The 22634-nt window shown below is 37.9% G+C and overlaps 1 protein-coding gene across 1 annotated transcript in view; it reads left to right on the top strand.

Annotated features, from left to right (window-relative positions):
- The window catches only part of LOC129924516 (uncharacterized), a 64166-nt gene that overhangs the window by 14997 nt on the left and 26535 nt on the right, over nt 1-22634 (top strand). Inside the window, exon 2 of the mRNA XM_056019565.1 lies at nt 3214-3293. Coding sequence (XP_055875540.1) covers nt 3214-3293 — 80 coding nt within the window. The remainder of the gene's footprint in view (nt 1-3213; nt 3294-22634) is intronic.

The following is a 22634-nucleotide window of genomic DNA, read 5'->3' as shown; positions in this document are numbered from 1 at the left end:
GTCTTTTGTAACCTTGTTATTTCATAAACGCATGGGTCTGGGCATGGCATTGAATGGGAACTATTATTTAATGTATGGGGTGTAGGCGAGGCATGGATTATAAATTGTCTTGTATAGATTAGATTGGGTAAAACTTCCCATCGAAGGTAACTTTTACTGATAGATCTGGATCAATTATAAATTTATGGGATCTAGGCCTGCATAAATTTTATCTTTTATTTATATATTTTATGTACATAAATAACTAGTCTAGAATCTATAATTATATCTTAATAATAATTTTTGTAGATGTCATATAATATCTAAAATATTAAGTATAGATCAGTAGATTTAGAATTTTAGCTAGTAAATATTTTTATATTCCAAATCTAAACTGGATCTATATATTGTATATCTATCTAGAATTTAGATAAGTAGATTTAGTATTTTAGCTAGTAAAATACTTTTATATTCTAAATCTAAACTGGATCTAGATCTAATTATTCTAGAAGCTTAGATCTAGAAGACTAGTCGTCAAGATTTGACTACACTATGGCTAAGGCTAATGCACTATCTAAGTAGGCCTACTAGATAGATCAAGAGACAGAGTACTAATAGTAATAGACTCTTGCCTCTTTGGGCCTCTCACATCAGCTACAGACTTTAGAGACAATTTACTTATTTAGGAAGGTGAATTTCGATCCAATTCCAAGATCTACAAACTACAAGTTAGAGTCTAGCTAGAGATGCTAGATCTAGTCTAGAAGGCTGATCAATTAAAAATAAAATCAATCATTTCATTTACTTGATCTAGATCTAAAAAATAAATTATATGTTACATAGGTTAGGGTTGAAAAAAAAACAACAACTTTACTTCTGATAACAACTTTACAAAACAACGCCTTGTTTCAACTTTTTAAAAATTTTCACATTTTTCGTAGTGTTAAAAGATCTCCATGTCCAGTCTAGATATAAAATATTTAGGTCTTTGTAGACAACTCTCGAGACAGTTCTTTTTTGGCATGTTTACACAAAAATTAATGACAGTAATCTGCTCTATGTTTACACCTCCATTTTCATGACACCGTTTACTTTCTTGAAACAATAAAATAAAGTAAGAGAGAAAATACATGCAAAGTATAAGCAAGGAAAACAAAATTTAAACAAGAAAAATACAAAAGAACTTGTTAAAAATAGACCTTGGCCACTTTTTACAACTTAAAGAACGATTATTTTGCTCTTAATAATTGATTAATGTTTTTTTCTTTGTAGTTTTTTTTTAATTGGAACTTTACACCCCCCCCCCCTTCCCGAAAAAGATGCTGCTTAAGCGTATGCAAAAATCTACTGTATTCAGCTGTAAATCCATGGGTTCAAAATTCTATACATTCGCCTAACTAGGACTTTTTTTTCTCGAGGGGGGGGGGGTTTGAGGAGGAAGGGGATTGGGGCGGGTTAAAAAAAATGTTCCATTTTTTTTTAAATCTAACATTCATTAGTTATTAAGATAATCAGTCAATAAGATGTATGGAGGAGGAATAGTTCTTTGAAAGCTTACATAAGCTTACTCTCTTTGTCTGTTAGTTTGTCTGGTAAAACATTTGCATATGTTATTTCTGTCACATCCAATGTCGGATCAAGGTAAAATTATTGCTAAATTATTTCTTTTACCAGACAAAAATCAAAATTAATTTTAAACAAGGTTACAAAGACAGTTTATGTGGAAACACAAAAAACTCAAAATCCACCCACGTAGGCTTCAATATTTTCAAAAAGAACATTCGAATGAAATTATATCAAAGACAAATGACAGATAAGAATATAAAAAGAAGGTTGGCAGATCTTGTGTAGTGCCCCAACGGCCCAGCAGATCAAAGGATAGGTGAAAGTGATAGTAAAGTTAGATGTGAACCTGGCCTAACTAGTTCAGCTTTCATCTGTTTTTATGGCCTACGGTTAACGAGGGTGTCATGTAGCCAGCACAACGACCAACCGCCTTTACTTTTCCCCAACTAATGTTAGGTACCCAGAGCTGGGTGGACTCAGAGGCGCCCAAGGATTCCGAAGTTAAAAATCCCACTCTTCACCAGGATTCGAACTCGGGACCTCCGGTACAGAAGCAAAGCAAAAAATCTAAAACCGTTTGCATAAATGTGTTCAAAATATGGAGAACAGCAGCCTTCCCTAACAGTGTTAGAGTGTTTAATAGTTAATAGTTGTAAAAGTGGTGTAGTTTTATAAAAGAAAAACTGCTTGTATAAGGGATTTTAAAAATTAGATTTTTCGCTTTCAGAAAAGAAAAAAGTAGTCTTTACATCAGAACTTAGAATTGTCTAAAATATTATGATGTCAGATGTTTACTATCTTTACTAGTTTACGAGATCTAAACGGGACGGACGGACAGACTCACAGACATTTCGCACAAAACTAATATCGTCTATTCCACTTTCTGGGGCTGCTAAAAATAACCAATTAGTTAAATAACTATTGGAAAATAATGATTTTGTCTAGTATCTCGAACAAAGAAATTGTACTTGACTGATTAGGCGGCATAAGTTGAATAAGTCCCCTAATTACCTTGCTTTAAACTTTAAAGCTTGAAACTAACAATAGATAACTACAAACCTTCTATTTTCATCATATGCTCTTCCCTGGTAGAGTGGTTAGTGTGTCGGCTTGATGAGGCTATTTTTCTTGTTTTAAAAAGTATTTTGTATAGTCCGACAGTTAAGCTGGGCAGGACATGTATCCAGTATGGGGGACTAACATAGGCCCATAGCAGTCTTTTTTGCTGTATAGTGGTCAACATAACAGTGGTGTCCCACGAAAACGATTTGAAGATCATCGTAGGCATTAACTTGCCTTAACTAACATAAAAAGAGCACCTGGTTACAGGTGACTTCAGAACGAGACAGCTGGAAATTATTTTAAAAGTCCGTGGGCTACACATTTGAGATTTAACGAACATCCACTGCAGAGGACAGGCGCAGACGGCGTAAAGAGAATCTAGATCGGCCGCCGGCGGACAATGAAAATGTCTGCTCTGGATAACGATAAAATATGTAGGTCGCAGGAAATAATACAACTTAAATAAAAACTGATTATTATGAAAAACAATTGTATTTGGTGAAAATATATAATTCCTCATTGAAACTACATTTCTTGTAATATACGGTTATCTAATAAGCCTATTTCGTCACTTTATTTTTCATGTTGCCTTTCCTCTGAAACAAGATTGCCACTCTGTTCGCTCTAATGATGTTGGCTGTAACACTTTGGACTATTGCACGAGAGACACGTCCTACCATTACACGGTCAGTACAAGAAATAACAGTGGAAGATGTGTGTTATTCTTAAGAGTGTTTTTTTTTCCTATTACAAGTAAAAATAAAATATATATTGATAGATAAACAATCTGATACCCGTGCTTTAATACTTAAATAAGTCGGTATATCTTGATTATTTTGTGAGAACAATGTTATTTCTAAATGCTTAATGTTTTGTCACGATTGAATGCACATAATGGCTACTGAATGTGTATAGCATGGTCGAGTTAATGGTCAAGCTGTGTATGTGTTTAGTGATGGGAACTAAACTAAATTTTAAAAGTTAAACTAAAACTAATTTCCCCCCTAAGATAAAGTAGTTAAACTAAACGTTTATCACAAATGTTAAAAGATAGTTAAAGTTAACTAAAAAAAATAAATATAAAGCTTTACAACATTCCACACCCTTTTTTTAAGGGGGGTGGTGGTGATCTATACCTAGCTAAACATCCGACATAGTAGTACTCTTGCTCTATAATAAAGTCAGTTAAGAAAGATGTTTTTTTTTTATAAACGCACAATAAAATTCGAAAAAAAGATGTCGAAATAAATATAAGTCATGTGTTTGTATTTTTGACTTGAATTAAAACCTTTAGAAAAGAAAGGTACTTTAAAAGAAAAATATTATACTTATATTATTAGACTTATTATATAACGGAAAATCTTACAGTACAGGTAAAGTTTAAAATATCATAAAAGAAATAGTGCTAGGTCATTCTAGGATGCCACATTTATAGATCTTAACCAAAGAAATAAAAACGAAATTTCTTGAGGTTCAAGAACCATTTGACCAGTGTAACTATTTTAGTGTAAAGGTACATGCCAATGTGTTATTTTCTTGTCTGACCACTTATTATACACTATTGCGAAACGCGCAAGCAAAAAAAAAACAAAAAAAAAACACACAGGCTGGTCTTGACATCATGGACTATTTACACTTTAGTACACTAGGCCTACATGATACGTCTATCTGACCAGGATGTTCAAATCAGTCGGACACACGGTATATTTACTTTTTGGGCAGGGAAAGTGTGGATTATTTTTTTTTTTTAAGGTTATCCTTATGCTCTTATCTACATAGCTAGCTAGCTCTTTTGCACTAAAAAATTTTAAGATAAAACTTGAGATTCTGCAAATCACTATGTAACATTCTTACTGGTTGACGTTAGCGTAGTTTCGTCTATGTTTAGGTAATTATTCACCTGTGGGTGAGTAGAGTGGAGTTTAGATTATGATTAACTTACGTACACGAAAAGTCGTTTAAGAAACAAACAATATTATTTTATGAGTAGACATGTAGTTTAATGACATAAAGAATCAAACATAGTAATAATATCCAGCCATATGCCACTGGCAATATCATAGAACCTATCAATGTATAAACGCAATTATCAAAATATGTTAAGTCCCAATTGAATACAATATCTCACTTACTTGTCTCTGAACTGATGTCAAAAGGTAAGTGACTTTATCTCACTCATTCATCTCTCAACTGATGTTCAAAGATAACTGACTTTATCTCAATCAGTCCTATCTCAACTGATGTCCAAAGGTAACTGACTTTATCTCACTTAGTCCTCTCTCAACTGATGTCCAAAGGTAACTGACTTTATCTCACTCAGTCCTATCTCAACTGATGTCCAAAGGTAACTGACTTTATCTAAATCAGTCCAATCTCAACTGATGATCTCACTCATTCATCTCTCAACTGATGTCCAAAGGTAACTGACTTTATCTCAATCAGTCCTCTCTCAACTGATGTCCAAAGGTAACTGACTTTATCTCACTCAGTCCTATCTCAACTGATGTCCAAAGGTAACTGACTTTATCTAAATCAGTCCAATCTCAACTGATGATCTCACTCATTCATCTCTCAACTGATGTCCAAAGGTAACTGACTTTATCTCACTTAGTCCTATCTCAACTGATGTCCAAAAGTAACTGACTTTATCTCAATCAGTCCTATCTCAACTGATGTCCAAAGGTAACTGACTTTATCTAAATCAGTCCAATCTCAACTGATGATCTCACTCATTCATCTCTCAACTGATGTCCAAAGGTAACTGACTTTATCTCACTTAGTCCTCTCTCAACTGATGTCCAAAGGTAACTGACTTTATCTCACTTATTCCTCTCTCAACTGATGTCCAAAGGTAACTGACTTTATCTAAATCAGTCCAATCTCAACTGATGATCTCACTCATTCATCTCTCAACTGATGTCCAAAGGTAACTGACTTTATCTCACTTAGTCCTCTCTCAACTGATGTCCAAAGGTAACTGACTTTATCTCACTTAGTCCTCTCTCAACTGATGTCCAAAGGTAACTGACTTTATCTCACTTAGTCCTCTCTCAACTGATGTCCAAAGGTAACTGACTTTATCTCACTTAGTCCTCTCTCAACTGATGTCCAAAGGTAACTGACTTTATCTAAATCTGTCCAATCTCAACTGATGATCTCACTCATTCATCTCTCAACTGATGTCCAAAGGTAACTGACTTTATCTCAATCAGTCCTATCTTAACTGATGTCCAAAGGTAACTGACTTTATCTCACTTAGTCCTCTCTCAACTGATGTCAAAAGGTAACTGACTTTATCTAACTCAGTCCAATCTCAACTGATGATCTCACTCATTCATCTCTCAACTGATGTCCAAAGGTAACTGACTTTATCTCACTTAGTCCTCTCTCAACTGATGTCCAAAGGTAACTGACTTTATCTCACTCAGTCCTATCTCAACTGATGTCCAAAGGTAACTGACTTTATTTCACTTAGTCTTCTCTCAACTGATGTCCAAAGGTAACTGACTTTATCTAAGTCAGTCCAATCTCAACAGATGATCTCACTCATTCATCTCTCAACTGATGTCCAAAGGTAACTGACTTTATCTCACTTAGTTCTCTCTCAACTGATCTCCAAAGGTTACTGACCATCTCAGTCAGCCCTATCTCAAATAATGTCCAAAGGTAACTGACTTTATCTCACTTAGTCCTCTCTTAACTGATGTCCAAAGGTAACTGACTTTATCTCACTCAGTCCTCTCTCAAATGATGTCCAAAGGTAACTGACTTTATCTAACTCAGTCCAATCTCAACTGATGATCTCACTCATTCATCTCTCAACTGATGTCCAAAGGTAACTGACTTTATCTCACTTAGTCCTCTCTCAACTGATGTCCAAAGGTAACTGACTTTATCTCACTCAGTCCTATCTCAACTGATGTCCAAAGGTAACTGACTTTATTTCACTTAGTCTTCTCTCAACTGATGTCCAAAGGTAACTGACTTTATCTAAGTCAGTCCAATCTCAACAGATGATCTCACTCATTCATCTCTCAACTGATGTCCAAAGGTAACTGACTTTATCTCACTTAGTTCTCTCTCAACTGATCTCCAAAGGTTACTGACCATCTCAGTCAGCCCTATCTCAAATAATGTCCAAAGGTAACTGACTTTATCTCACTTAGTCCTCTCTTAACTGATGTCCAAAGGTAACTGACTTTATCTCACTCAGTCCTCTCTCAAATGATGTCCAAAGGTAACTGACTTTATCTCACTTAGTCCTATCTCAACTGATGTCCAAAGGTAACTGACTTTATCTTACTTAGTCCTCTCTTAACTGATGTCCAAAGGTAACTGATTTTATCTCACTCAGTCCTCTCTCAACTGATGTCCAAAGGTAACTGACTTTATCTCACTTATTCCTATCTCTACTGAGTCCAAAGGTAACTGACTTTATCTCACTCAGTCATCTCTCAACTGAGGTTTAAACGTAACTGAATTTATCTCACTTAGTCCTATCTCAACTGATGTCCAAAAGTAACTGACCTTATCTCACTCAGTCCTCTCTCAACTGATGTCCAAAGGTAACTGAGTTTATCTCACTTAGTCCTCTCTCAACTGATGTCCAAAGGTAACTGACCTTATCTCACTTAGTCCTCTCTCAACTGATGTCCAAAAGTAACTGACCTTATCTCACTTAGTCCTCTCTCAACTGATGTCCAAAAGTAACTGACCTTATCTCACTTAGTCCTCTCTCAACTGATGTCCAAAAGTAACTGACCTTATCTCACTCAGTCATCTCTCAACTGAGGTCCAAACGTAACTGACTTTATCTCACTTAGTCCTATCTCAACTGATGTCCAAAGGTAACTGACTCTATCTCACTCAGTCCTCTCTCAACTGATGTCCAAAGGTAACTGAGTTTATCTCATTTAGTCCTCTCTCAACTGATGTCCAAAGGTAACTCACTTGATCTCACTCAGTCCTCTCTTAACTGATGTCCAAAGGTAACTGACCTTATCTCACTTAGTCCTCTCTCAACTGATGTCCAAAAGTAACTGACCTTATCTCACTTAGTCCTCTCTCAACTGATGTCCAAAAGTAACTGACCTTATCTCACTTAGTCCTCTCTCAACTAATGTCCAAAAGTAACTGACCTTATCTCACTCAGTCATCTCTCAACTGAGGTCCAAACGTAACTGACTTTATCTCACTTAGTCCTATCTCAACTGATGTCCAAAGGTAACTGAGTTTATCTCATTTAGTCCTCTCTCAACTGATGTCCAAAGGTAACTCACTTGATCTCACTCAATCCTCTCTTAACTGATGTCCAAAGGTAACTGACCTTATCTCACTTAGTCCTTTCTCAATTGATGTCCAAAAGTAACTGACCTTATCTCACTTAGTCCTCTCTCAACTGATGTCCAAAAGTAACTGACCTTATCTCACTCAGTCATCTCTCAACTGAGGTCCAAACGTAACTGACTTTATCTCACTTAGTCCTATCTCAACTGATGTCCAAAGTTAACTGACCTTATCTCACTCAGTCCTCTCTCAACTGATGTCCAAAGGTAACTGAGTTTATCTCACTTAGTCCTCTCTCAACTGATGTCCAAAGGTAACTGACCTTATCTCACTTAGTCCTCTCTCAACTGATGTCCAAAAGTAACTGACCTTATCTCACTTAGTCCTCTCTCAACTGATGTCCAAAAGTAACTGACCTTATCTCACTCAGTCATCTCTCAACTGAGGTCCAAACGTAACTGACTTTATCTCACTTAGTCCTATCTCAACTGATGTCGAAAGGTAACTGACCTTATCTCACACAGTCCTCTCTCAACTGATGTCCAAAGGTAACTGAGTTTATCTCACTTAGTCCTCTCTCAACTGATGTCCAAAGGTAACTGACCTTATCTCACTTAGTCCTCTCTCAACTGATGTCCAAAAGTAACTGACCTTATCTCACTTAGTCCTCTCTCAACTGATGTCCAAAAGTAACTGACCTTATCTCACTTAGTCCTCTCTCAACTAATGTCCAAAAGTAACTGACCTTATCTCACTCAGTCATCTCTCAACTGAGGTCCAAACGTAACTGACTTTATCTCACTTAGTCCTATCTCAACTGATGTCCAAAGGTAACTGACTCTATCTCACTCAGTCCTCTCTCAACTGATGTCCAAAGGTAACTGAGTTTATCTCATTTAGTCCTCTCTCAACTGATGTCCAAAGGTAACTCACTTGATCTCACTCAGTCCTCTCTTAACTGATGTCCAAAGGTAACTGACCTTATCTCACTTAGTCCTCTTTCAACTGATGTCCAAAGGTAACTGACTTAATTACATTTCACTTCCTTTCTCTATACTCGGAGATTTCCCGTGCGCTTACTGGACACAGTTAAAGTGACCACCTGTCACTACCATAATGAGACTGTGACACAATAGAACATTAAACAATATTCAAATCCATTAAAAACATAGTGTAATGTAGGCCTGTATGCTTGAATAGGTTTGGTTCATTGCAAGAAGTCTGCTGCTAATGGTGTCTGGTTAGCAGATGTGAAGGTTTTTAAAAATTAATAAAAAAAAGTGCTTTTCTCATTTCCGTAGTATCATGTAGAAAATTTAGAGTAGACCGTTATATCGGTTTGAAAATGGCTCATTATCGAAAAATTAATTTTGGCTAGAATGTTTTATGAATAAAATTTTCTATATAACGCCAATGGGGAAAAAACTTGACACCGCTTACGTCCTTAGGCTCACAGCAGTACACTGATACTTTTCTTCGCAAACAAGAAACAGTTTTAATGATTCAATTGTCGTAATTAAATATTTGCGCACCATCTTATTTTACATTGATCCATTATGAAACTATGGAGAAAAATAATGAAATTAAATATCTTTATGTATGTATGTAGGCTTTATAAATTGTTTACACTTTAATTGCGTAGACCCGTAGGTAGCTTTTACTTTCTTATTATTTTGCTGCTGAATTATTGCAATGTGATTAAGCTTCGAAGTCTACTTCCCATACCAAAACATAGGAAATGGTCATAACACAGCTTATCTATGCCTTACTTGCACAACGAGGGCCGGCCCTAACATTTGCGGGGCCTTATGTGAAATGTGAGGATTGTGCGAGGACCAGTAAGGGTAGGGATAAGGATAATAAGTGAAAATAAAGATTTTGTATTAGAAAATAAATTCGTATTTGCATTACATTTTTATTAAATGAAAGCTGACTATGCCGTTTTTTATATCACGCGTATAAATGGCGTTTACCATATTGATTGACACCCCAAAGTGACATTTTTGTCTTTTTAAGGACATTTTTATGAGTTTCAGGAGATTTCCAGAAGCTCCTTTAAAAAAAGGAGACCACGGGAACCCTATTATAAATTATAATGGTTTAATTAAATAATTTACACCTAGAATTAGCGCGGGCATTTGAACCTTCGGGGTCCACTGTGGCAGCATAGGCCTTGGGCTGGCCCCGATGATATCCACCTCCAATCAACGAATTTTCATCACGCTGCTTTTTTTTGGTTAACCTATAAACTTCGGTAAAACAGAAGTCATGTTGCAGAAGTCACCCAATAAACCTACTCAGCCCAAAGATCACCGCGCAAAGACATTCATTAAAGTGGTAAATAACTTCACATTATCTGGGAAGCATAGTATCAAATGACGCATTGCTTTAAAAGGAAGTTGACATGTGATCAGTAATAGTCGTGCTTTTGGACGCCTCCAAGCGAGAGTGTAGTGAAAAAAATTGCTCCGCCTGTCTACAAAAATCACTGTCAACCAGTGATTCTCTCAACCTCTCTATGTGGATCTGAGACATTAGTAATTTATAGAAAGCAACTGAGACTTCTCAAACGACTTCACCAAAGATCGCAATACAAAACAGCAATATTCTTGCAAAATGGTATGAACTTTTTATAATCCGACAGTCACGCTTTGCAGGGCACTTATTCCATATGGGGGACGAACATATTTTTGGAAATCTTTTTTTTTAGTAAGCCGAAAGGTTGTTGGAGTAACAGATATGCCTCACAATAACGCTTCTTTAAAAAACGAACGCGATGTTTTTAAGTCTTTTAGAAAAAAATGCGCGATTTTACTTTGAGATTTTGCATGACTTGATGATTCTTACCAAAGCCATAATAATAAAGCTTGTCTTCCTGTCCGAAGATTAGTGAGGAATGCAGTATTTCCCAGCTCTGACCTACATATTTTACCACAACCAGGGCAAGCGTAACCATTGTCCGCAGGTGGTCGAGTTAGATTTTCTTTTCACCGTCTGCGTCTGTCCTCGGCAGAAGATTTTCTTTTGGTCTCAAATGTGTATCCCGCGGCCTTTTTGAGTGACATCCAGCTGTCTCGTTCTGAGGCCGCATACAACCAGGTGCTCTCTTCTATGTCAGCCAAGGAAAGTTGACGCCCAAGCTGGTCTTTGAAGAATTTCCGTGGAGCGCCTCTGTTACGTCGACCACATTTTAGCTCACCAACAAAAGACTGCCTTTGGCATACGTTCGTCTCTCAAACGGGATACGTGCCCTACCCAGTGCAACGCGTGCACCTTTGCGCTTCATATCAACATCCCCTTTTCTTTAAAAAAAATAAAAAAATAAAACATTTCCGGGAGTATCATATAAAAAAAATAAAACAAAACCACAACATAAACAACTAAACATAACATACATATATACGCTTCAATGAATATGAAATATATCACATTTAAAAATCAACATTCAATAGTTCATTAAGACACATAGTCATTGAATCTTGTCGGTTTCTTCAACTGATCCCCTGGTCGCAGGGAATGATGAGTTGATGAGTGGCGAATGTGTTGATCTATTGTTCTATTGTCCTGTATGTTGTTATCAGTATCGGGAAATATATCTTCTTCTGTTTCTCTGTTCGGGTTAATATGTACTATGTTTCTTTGGTACACTGCACCATTGTCACCTCGAATAATGTAAGCTCTCTGATTGACTTGAGACTGGATTCTTCCACGTCTCCATGTAGGGCCATTAGGAGATTGGAAATAGACCATCTGTCCAGTTCTCAGCTGACTTAAATTTCTTGACCTCTTATCATAAGATGTTTTTACACTCATCTGACCTTTTTTTTCCTTCTCCTAATGTTCTCTTGACATGTAGAAATCTTAATGTTAATTCTTTTTGTTTGGTATCAGTGTTCGAGTCATCCGACCAAAAAACATCTGAACTGGGCTTAGATTTGTGTCTTGTCTTGGAGTATTTCTAAATTCCAGAAGAGCTTCGATTTTCTAGATTTCTTCATTATGTTCTTCAAAATTTTAACTGCTGACTCAGCCTTTCCATTGGATTGATGGTGTCCTGGAGAAGATTTCAAATGAGTCACTCCCCATTCCATCATAAACTTGGAAAAATATTCCGATATGAACTGAGGTTCGCTATCAGATATACAGACTTTGAGCAGCCCATTTCTTGCAAATAAAACTTTCCGTTTCTTTATAATTGCGTGTGTTGTTGTCAACTGCATGTTTTCTACCTCTATGAATTTTGAATAATAGTCCACTATAGCTAGATATTGTTGGTCACACATTTGGAATAAATCAATTCCAATCTTGTCCCACGGATTAGAACCTATTTCGTGCTGTATTAATTCTTCTCTCTGATTTGCTGATTTATTTTTCTGACAAATGTAACATGAGTTGGCTATTTCCTGTATTCGAGCTGATAATCCAGGCCAGAAAACTGTTTCATTTGCTCATCTTTTCATTGAATCTACTCCCAGATGTGCTGCATGGAGTTTTTCTTCTATTGCCTCGGTATGATTATTTGTTCTCCTTTCAACAAGAGTCCGTCTTCTTATGTTAACATGTCTCTTAGTGAAAAATATTGTTTGAGTTCAGGTAGACTATGATGTTTGTCTGGCCATCCCTTTAAGATATATTGAATCAGTGTTTGAGTTCAGGTAGAATATGATGTTTGTCTGGCCATCCCTTTAAGATATATTGAATCAGTGTTTGAGTTCAGGTAGACTATGATGTTTGTCTGGCCATCCATTTAGGATATACTGAATAAGTGTTTGCATTGTTCTATCTTTCTCTGTCTCGATTCTAGGGGTGCACCGGATAGTACTTTTTGATATTCGGCCGGAGCCGGATATGACCGGATAGTAAAATTTGATATTCGGCCGGGGTCGGAGCCGGAGCCGAATACCTAAGTGTCTTGTAAAAAGCTTGTATTGCTGAGCATTTTACGAAACTGTTAAATAACATACCTATATTTGTTGGTATTATTTTTTTTCCCTTTTATATACCTTATTGTTTTAAACTCTTTTACTGATTGATTTATTAAAGATTAACCGTATTTACAAACATAAATTAATCTGTGTAGCATGAGCGTGTCTGTGTGTAAGTACGAGGCCACCAACTATAAAGGCTGTGTGTTGGAGGGTCAATATAAAATATGTTAGTATATATTTAACTAGTTACTAATGTAAATCTCTCATCTGGCTTGTATGGTGGTTGGATGTATTTGTTCAATAATTTCTGACCAACAACTGGTCATCAGACTTGTAATTTGAAGTCCAAAGACTGCTTCTGGTTCTGGCTTCAAGGGCTTAATACTGATATCTGTTAATAGTTGGAATCTGAAGCGTAGTAGGTCATATATTTATTAATCTATTTGCGGCAAACGATATTTTACTAACAGCAGAAACACCTATTATACCTACTCATAGTCTGAGCTTTAAATGTTGCGAAGCATAGATTTAATTGTAGTCTGTAGGCCTATTATTGATATCTATGTTTAGATCTACTGTTATATAGATCTAAAAGAATTAGGAAAACCAACTATAGAAGAAACAAAATCACCCACACCCTCCCTACCAAAAAAAAAACATAAATAGACTTTGTGTTCACTGATTGTAACAGCCTGGTCAGATAGACGTAGTGAGCCTACACATGTAGTCCTAGTGTAGTGTGTATAGTTGATGGTGTTGACCTTCACGCGTTTTGTTCCTTGTGCATAAGCAATAGTGTTTAGTGTAGGCAAAAAAAGATAACACATTGGCATGGTCAGTCAAGCATATAGATAAATTATATCTGTACCTTAGTTACAGAGGTCAAGTGTTTCTTAACATTCCAGCATATTTTTTCTTTGTTTGCTAGATCTAATTGTGGTGCTTTAGATCAATTTATTTTCTGCGATGTTAAATTTAACTGTAAAATTTTCCTTTATATATTAAGTCAATAGAATTGAACAATGAAATTAGTTTTCTTTCTAAAAGTTTTAATACAAGGAGGAAAATACATACTCGCATACATGCGCATATTTGAACGTGTGTTCAGCGCCCTAAATGACATTTCTCTATAAGTAAACAAACTTAGTCTCATCATCTAGTCACCTCTAGACAGTGTCAATATTTCTCAACAATCTGCGTTAATCCATTCTGGCTTAAGAATGGTCAATGTCTATCAATACATTGTCATGGATAAAACAAATAAGAAGTTGGGGGTGTTGAGCCCTCCCTTTAAAGATACCCCTGGTCAGTGTCTGTTTGGCTTGTAGTCCAGCCTTCTAATTGAGACTTAAGGTAAACAAACTTATTGTCCCGGCCAATAGTATAAAAGGTGTGGCTTGTTTCCAGACCCTTGATTGACAACCTATCTCATAATAAACAAACTCATACCAGATTAACCGTATAGAGATTTGGCTTGTAGTCCCGCCCCTAATAAAAATTTTTCTCCAAGTAAACCAACTCAGTTCCCTCATAAGATGTGACCTCTAGAAAGTGTCAACACATTGACATCTGGCTTAATGTGGTCAGCTGTCTATCTGTGAACTCAATGTTATGGACTAAACAAACAAAAGGAGGTGGGGGTTGCTCATCTCTACCTCTGGAGATATACCCGCACATCTAGACAGATTATCAGCCTGACATAGTTAAGGAATATTACATGTTTACTAGACCACTCAAAGGTCAAGACAAGCTTTTAAAATGTGCAAGACATCGCTGCTACGTATGTCGTGTGAATTTATAATGTACTGTCTTATTTCTATTAAGATTAACACTCCTTGTCTTTGTACTAAAAAATATTTGGTGCATGGTCATAGTTTATAGTTTTAAAAACAAATCCTTTTATTTGAAACAAAAACGTTAATGTATTTCAAAACTGACATTTTTTATTCATGTCCACTTTATGAGTATTGGTTAATCTCCATTAACATGGAGATTTAGTTTAAACTTCTTGTTGGACATTTATTAGCGTCGACTACCTTTATATTGTTTCCCTTTCGCCTGTGTTGTTTCGATATTTAAGTGTTACCTCCGTTTGGCGTATCTGGAAAAGACCTAGCGCGGAGGCGCATAACAATAGTAATAGAAACACATGTGTAGCTTTTACAATCCGGTTTACTATCCGGTAGTGATATCCGACCGGAGCCGGATAGTGCCGGATAGTGAAAACGTGCCGAATATTTGGCAGAAGCCGGAGCCGGAGGGACTATCCGGTGGAAACCCTAATCGATTCTGACTTTCTCCAGCACTGCATCTGGTATTGCCAGTCCCACTGTATTGACACAAACATCAGGAATATCACTCTTTTCCCCTAATGAGTCTCTACTCAAAGTATCAGCTATGAACAAATTTTCGCCTTTGACATATTGAAACTGGATATCGTAACGATAAAGACGCATCATTAGACTTTGTAGCCTTCTTGGAGCAGAACTGAGTGGTTTTTGAAGGATGTTTTCCAGTAGTTTATGGTCATTCTGAACTATAACTGTCCTGCCATACGTATACTGGTCAAAACGTTCCAAACCAACAACCACTGCCAATAATTCTTTTTCAATCTGTGCCCATCTTTTCTGAGTATCAGTTAATAATCTAGAAGCATATGCCATTGGACTGCCATCTTGTAATAACGCTGCTCCCAACCCATTTTGGCTACTGTCTGCTTGTAATGTAAGCTCGTTGTTGGGGTCAAAATATATCAATTTTCCATAAGTCGATATTTTCTGTTTTATCTTGTTGAAAGCTCGTGTGCATTGATCAGACCAAACAAATGGTGTGTTCTTTCTGATCAACTCTGTTATGGGCTGTAAATCTGTCGACAAGTCTGGAAGAAATCTTGCAAGATATTGAACCATGCCACAGAATCTTCGGACTGATGAAATATCTTTTGGAGCATTCAAACTCAAAATCGCAGATACTTTGTTCGGGTCTGGTTTTATTCCTGCTTCTGTAATAATATGACCCAAAAAATTAATCTCAGCTGTTCTAAAAACAGACTTTTCGTGGTTCAGTTTAATCTTCTTTTCTTGACATCTCTTCATCATCTCTTTTAGGTTAATAATGTTATGACTTTGCCATGCGCACCGCCATCCAAGATAGTGCAGAAAGAAGGTGCGCACTATCTGTGACCAAAGAAGTCGGATGCTGACATTAGTAGACAAACGATTTCCGCCCAAGTAGAGAGCCAATATGGAGATGCTGTACTCAAGGCAGATGCCCCTTTGTGTTTGTCATGTCTCTATGTGAATGAACGTCTATGTCCTCGTTGAGTTGCCTCAGTTAAGTTATTACAATTGGTATCAGAAGTGGGATTTATAGGCAACTCAACGAGACGAGGTAGGATTAGATCTCTATGGCATCGATGAAGCTATTACATCAGCTCTTAATTAAAGAGCTAAGACAAGAGCTTCGAGGTTTAAAATCTGTCGGTAGCAGGGAAACGCTCACAGCTCGTCTGCGGCAATCTCTTATCGATGAAGAAGAAGATCCGGAGACCTATCAATTTGAAATTGAGCCTGGAATTGTTGATGTAATGGGCAAGATCCAGGACTTTGTGGATGCATTTGATGAACAACTGAACATGATTGGAAACAAGATGGGAAACATGAGCAGGAACATAATGTTGAACAAACAAATAAAAGTGTATTACAAGTAGAAGGCCAAATAGACCAAAGTGATAAAATTGTGTCGCAAGCAAAAGGAGGAATAAAATCGTTAGTGAAGGAGCAGTTGCCTGGTCAGGACTGTGGCTGCACAAACAGTGGTGATGGAGGCGCTGGGGATTGGAGCGCCGTCTATGACTGTGTTGTGGACAAGTCTGTCGGGGGTGACTTTCAAGGCGAGAAACGTGACGACGATTGCTGCGACGATCTGAACAGTATGTTTCAAATCGAAAGGAAAGAAACAAATGAAGAAACAAGAGAAGTCTGTTATGTGCCTGAAGTATTTGTTCCTGTTGTGCCTGTACCTCAATGAGCTGGACAGATCAAGACAACGTTGGGTCTGCGTCCAAGCTTTCTGCTGTGAACCTTAAAGACCTCTGTTTATCTGTCAGTACCTTTCATAAGAACTCAAGCCATGAAAGCCTCAAGACCGTTTCTGATTCCTTGCCTTTGATGTCGTCGAGGGAAATTGCGAATACGGGCCCCAACAATGGCCTAGACAGAAACAACGAATTTGACTTTGGCAGCGGCATAAGAGAGAACTCGATTCTTGGCAACTGCATCCAGGCGATTGACATGAACTGTGTATGCGGCGTCCTGCGAGGACAGTGCTCATGCCAAGAAACCCAGCAACAAGATCTGAACTTAACAGACATTTGTACTTCTGCCTACATCAGTGAGAGTGACTTGAATGATGGTGAATCAATTCCAGCAGAACCTGATGCAGTGGTGGATGAACATTCGCTTATCGAACATTACAAGAGTGCTTCATGGACATACATTACAGATGAAGCTGAGAAAGACTATGTGTTTAAAAACATGGCTACCTGTGGGCCTACAACTGTGTCACGAGACGTCCATGGAAAAGGTCCGCTGACTTGGCGTCTTAAAACAACGGCCCTGGAAACTAAAGTAATCGCCACAACCTCCATTTGTGTTAAGTGGCTGGCATCAGAGACTATCGTCATGAGGTCAAAGGTAGACTGGCCAACTGGAAGAAGAGGAAGCAACGGCCTCGGAAAACTGTGCAGATGGCTTCGTGGACAACAGGCTCCCTGCCGCCTGTGGCTCCCACTGATCGACCTCCACCTGAACTGTCAAACCTCAGCTGCAGTGTTTCTTTTCGGGACGAAAAGTGCTAAGACTGGGGCAATGTTATGACTTTGCCATGCGCACCGCCATTCAAGATAGGGCAGAAAGAAGGTGCGCACTATCTGTGACCAAAGAAGTCGGATGTTGACATTAGTAGACAAACGATTTCCGCCCAAGTAGAGAGCCAATATGGAGATGCTGTACTCAAGGCAGATGCCCATTTGTGTTTGTCATGTCTCTATGTGAATAAACGTCTATGTCCTCGTTGAGTTGCCTCACTTAAGTTATTACAATATCATGATTTATGAGTGCCTCTTCTTTCGTTCTTCCTCTTCCTACCACTATAATATCATCAACGTAATTGAAACAGCCTTTAAGTCATTCTAGTGCTAGATTTAATCTTCTCTGAAAAATTTCTGAACTCACTTTTAGACCAAATGGTAATCGTTTCTATTTGTATATACCAAAAGGGGTTATCATTGCTGTCAAATTAGATGGCGCTGTGTCTAGTCTGACATACCAGAAAGCTTCTTGCACATCCAATTTGCTGAATATTTTGGCATCGTTCAAATCTGCCAATATGTCATCTAAAGTAGCAAGATTATAGAATTCCCTAAGTGAAACTTTATTCAGGGCTTGTGGATCTATGCAGATGATCCTAATTTTACCATTAGCTTTTTCCACAATTGCCATCTGACTCACCCTTTCTGTAGGCTCTATCATTGGTTCTATGAGTCCTCTCTGCACTAGGGTCTTTATCTCCTCCTTAACTCCTTCTTGTAAAGCAACAGGGATCTTTCTACATGGCAGAACCTTGGGCTTAATGCTGCTATAAATCTTTAAAGACACTTATCCTAAGTCACCCAAATCACCAGTAAACTTCTTCTTGGTTATTCACTACTGATGCTATGAACCTATCTTTATTGACTTTGATTGACTTCATTCTTGTTAAAGTTTCATGACCTAGAAGGCATGCTAGATTATTTGGTACAACTATATATTCCACCTCAAATGTTTCGTTAGTTTTCTCATTTCTCGTCGTTAGAATGGCTTTCCCTATGGGTCTCATTTCAGTTTTATTCCACATTAGTAATCTTTGCGTTGCCTTTTCTATCTGATTCTTATTTACGTATTTTTCCTGTATGTTTTTTACATCAGCTCCACTATACATTTAAAACCTTACACGGTGACCATTCACTGTCATCACTGCTGTCATCCTTTTCGTTTTGTGGTTCTCCAAAGACTTCACCCATTAATTTTTTACCATCATGACATCATCTCTTGTGTCCGACTGCAGATGTCTTTCATCGTTAGACATATCATCTGACACCTGCTGAATTTTCTTTTTGCACATCACAGCAAAATGATGTCTCCCCTTGCACGCTAGGCACATTTTACCCCATGCAGGGCACTTTTCTTTAATGTATTCGTGAATCCTTCCACAATACCTGCATTGACCTTTCTGAATGTTTGTTCTTGAGGGTGTTGATACTTTCTCAATGATTTGAGGGTCGGCTTTGCATTCTTCTCAACTGTTTGTTGGCGGTCTCGTATGCTCTGCAAATATCTCTTCACCTTTCCAATGTGAGACTATTGTAACAATTTCATTTTGAGGCATTCATGTCTAATATCAAGAACTACTCTGTGTCTGATCAAGCTATCTTCCAGGCGTTCAAAACAACACGTTTTTGCTAGTCTTCTCAGATTTGTTATGTACTTTTCAATGTCCTCGCCTTCTTGCTGTTCACGAGTATTGAAAACATAGCGCTCATAAGTTTTATTCGTTTTTCCAATGCAAAAACTTTCAAATTTGTTCACTATTTCTTCCATCTTTCTTTCTTTTCCCTTCTCAATTTTAAGACCTTCATATATGTCCATCGCTTTTGTTTCTATAATTGTTAGAAAGGTGGCCACTCTGACCTCCTCTGATTCTTCCGACAATTTAATGGCTAACTCATAGTTTCGCCAGCTCCGGTGAAACTTTTGCCAATTAGCGGCCATGTTTCATTCTACTTCGAGCGGCTCGGGTACAGGAAGGAAATTTCTAGCTGCCATTGCACGGCTTAGCCTTGAATTGTTGCCTATTTATTATTGCAAACAATAAACCTTTATATACTGATTAATGATTACCTCTGATCATTAATATACCGCTGCCACCATGTTAATTAAGATCTAGGTTCACAGTCAGCAATAAACAAACAAGAACCATTAGTGTCATGGCGGAGAATGATACCTTATTATATTGAACGCGTGCACCTTTGCGCATCATATCAACATTTGGTTTTCTATAGAACTACTGTTTGGGGGACTTTCTATTCTAATAACCATGTACAATTACATTGAGAACTGACAGAACGAAAAAGCAACTCTTCGGATTGATAGTCTCTACCCGATCGTTCATTTTCGTAATTACAACAACATTCCCAAATGATATCGGGTATATATCCTTCCTTAACAAATTATTCATCCAAGCGAGGCTCGGTCACCTGATATTAATCAATTAACAGACAAATTGCAATATGAAATATTAAAATAGTTCATTAGTTTTAGTATTTTATAACATTGCAATATTGACATAGCCTCTGACAACCAGTCCAACTCCTGGCCTTCACGTGTGGCTCAGATATTGAGTCAGGCGTAGCTGTTCTCACTAACAGGATAAGGGGGAAAGGCGAGTAACTGGCGCCTTAACCAGTAAGCTTTGGGTAGGAGGGTCTCGTTTGCCATGGCTGGCTACCCACCTAGGAGAAGGAAAACTCTGAATTCAAACCTCTGTTGCTTTGCAGCTATACCCAATCATGTGAAAAGGCTTCGGGAGTCAACTTTGATGAAAAATCAGGAGCTGGCGACCCTAAAGCAGTTTGCAGCACCAAGTGCTACACTCTGACAGAACCTGCAATGCCGCTGACCCCAAACTGTATCGGCACTGCCCTTCCTTTTGGATACATCAGCTGCGTGGAGAGGGGGAACTGATGTGTGGGCGACATCGTTCCGACCACAGCTAATGCCCAGGCATTCATCTCACCAAGATGATCCATAGTCGCTTTGCGACTGAAGGAGGCCATATAATATTGACATATTGACAATCTAGACTTTAGAAGTAAAAATCTACACTTTAAGTCTAGAAATTAAAATTATAGATCTTGGTATAGTCTAAATCATGGCTGTCTGGTAGTCAGGTTTGCGCGCTGGACTGTCGTTTGGATTCATCGATGGTCCCAGGTTCAAATCCTGCCCGCTCCCATCCCTTGTCGTCCTGCGGGAGGTTTGAACTACAACTCTGAAGGAACATCCGAAACATGTAAAACAACAAACATTCTAAATTAGACCAAGAAATTCTAGATCTAGATTCTATAATGATTTTAATTAGAACTTATATCTAAATCTAGTTTTAAAATCTAGCTCTAGTGTAAAAAAAACAACTAGATCTATTGTAAAAAAATCTAGCTCTAGTGTAAGAAAAAATCTAGATCTAGTGTAAAAAATCTAGATTAGATCTAAATCTAACTATTATGTCGTTTTTAAATGCAAGTCACATTATAAGATTCAATAAACATTACTATACCGAGTTGTTTTAGCATTTAAAGAATTTATTCCATATGACGTCAATGAAAAAAAAAATCCACCAAGTCACACGGCCTAGTTAGACTTTAAAAATTTCATCTATACGAGCAGCTTGTTGAGGGTTCGTAGACATTGGTGCACCGAGTGATTTCTTTTAGCATTTCATTTAAAGAATTAACTCCATATGACGTCAAAGAAAAAATCATCCACTACGACACACGGCCTAGTTAGACTAAAAATGTCATCTATACGAGCAGCTTGTCGAGTGTTCTTAGACATTGGTGCACCGAGCGAGATCTTTTAGCATTTCATTTAAAAAATTAACTTCATATGATGTCAAAGGAAAAAAAATCCATTACGCCACACGTCCTAGTTAGACTTAAAAATGTCTTCTATACGAGCAGCTTCTAGAGGGATCATAGACATTGGTGCACAGAGTTTGTTCTTTTAGCATTTCATTTGATGGGCTAGTTAGACTAAATATGTATATTGTTACGAATCTCACTATCCAGGCTCTCTGCAAACTGCACCATACACCACCAACTTAAAGAACTTGACAAGTCAGGGCTCCAAGATAACGTAAAGGTTTAATGTCCATAAATAACAGCCAATACTGTACAATTGGCAGCACGTAGAACAGTACAAATAGCTCTGCGATAACAAATATCTCTCCGCCGTATCAAGTCTTGCACTGGCCTCTCCGTCTCGTTCCGGGCTTGCACTGGGTTCAACAGTTCGGGACTGACTTCACACACTTGGGCTCGTTGTGTCGGACTCGATCACAGACCAAGATCAAGACGCCGTTCGTCTCAACTGTACTTGACAGTACTCCGCACTGAACCGTCGTAATGCTCTGTACAGAACCACACCGTTAAACTGTGCTGTAGTCGACCGTGCTCTGAACTCCTGTCGTGAACCCGCTTTCTGAACCTTCTGTCGTGAACCTTGCTGTATTGAGCCCCTTTTTTCAACCGTCTTGACTGCGTCGCCTCCGCTCTTATATATGGTCCCTACTGGCCTTCTCGAACCGGACAGAACGCCGCTCGACGTTTCTAGGTGGTCAGGTGACTACAACTCTCGTGACGCTGCGATCCTTCCCGTACCGTCCTGTTGACACGACTCGGCTGACAGTCGTACCTCGTCACGGTTGACCGCTCGTCTAGCGCTGGCCTGGGGCGATTTGCGTTGGCTGACTACACACACACACTACCCCCATCTGTGCCACCACCAGGTTTATAACAATATTTTATATACATATATATATATATATATATATATATATATATATATATATATATATATAAGGATTAAAGACCTTTTTTGTTTTGTTTTGTCTGTCAGTCCTGTTGATAGCGAGGAAAAATAAAAGAGTAAAAGCTATTAAAATCTGATCAAAGTTTAATTTCCCTTCCGAAACATCGCATAGTTTTAAGTTTCTATA

This window comes from Biomphalaria glabrata, chromosome 2 (genome assembly GCF_947242115.1).
Source record: "Biomphalaria glabrata chromosome 2, xgBioGlab47.1, whole genome shotgun sequence".
Taxonomy (NCBI): Eukaryota; Metazoa; Mollusca; class Gastropoda; family Planorbidae; genus Biomphalaria; species Biomphalaria glabrata.
The sequence above is the reverse complement of the archived record's forward strand: the minus strand, read 5'-3'. Positions and strand labels throughout refer to the sequence as shown.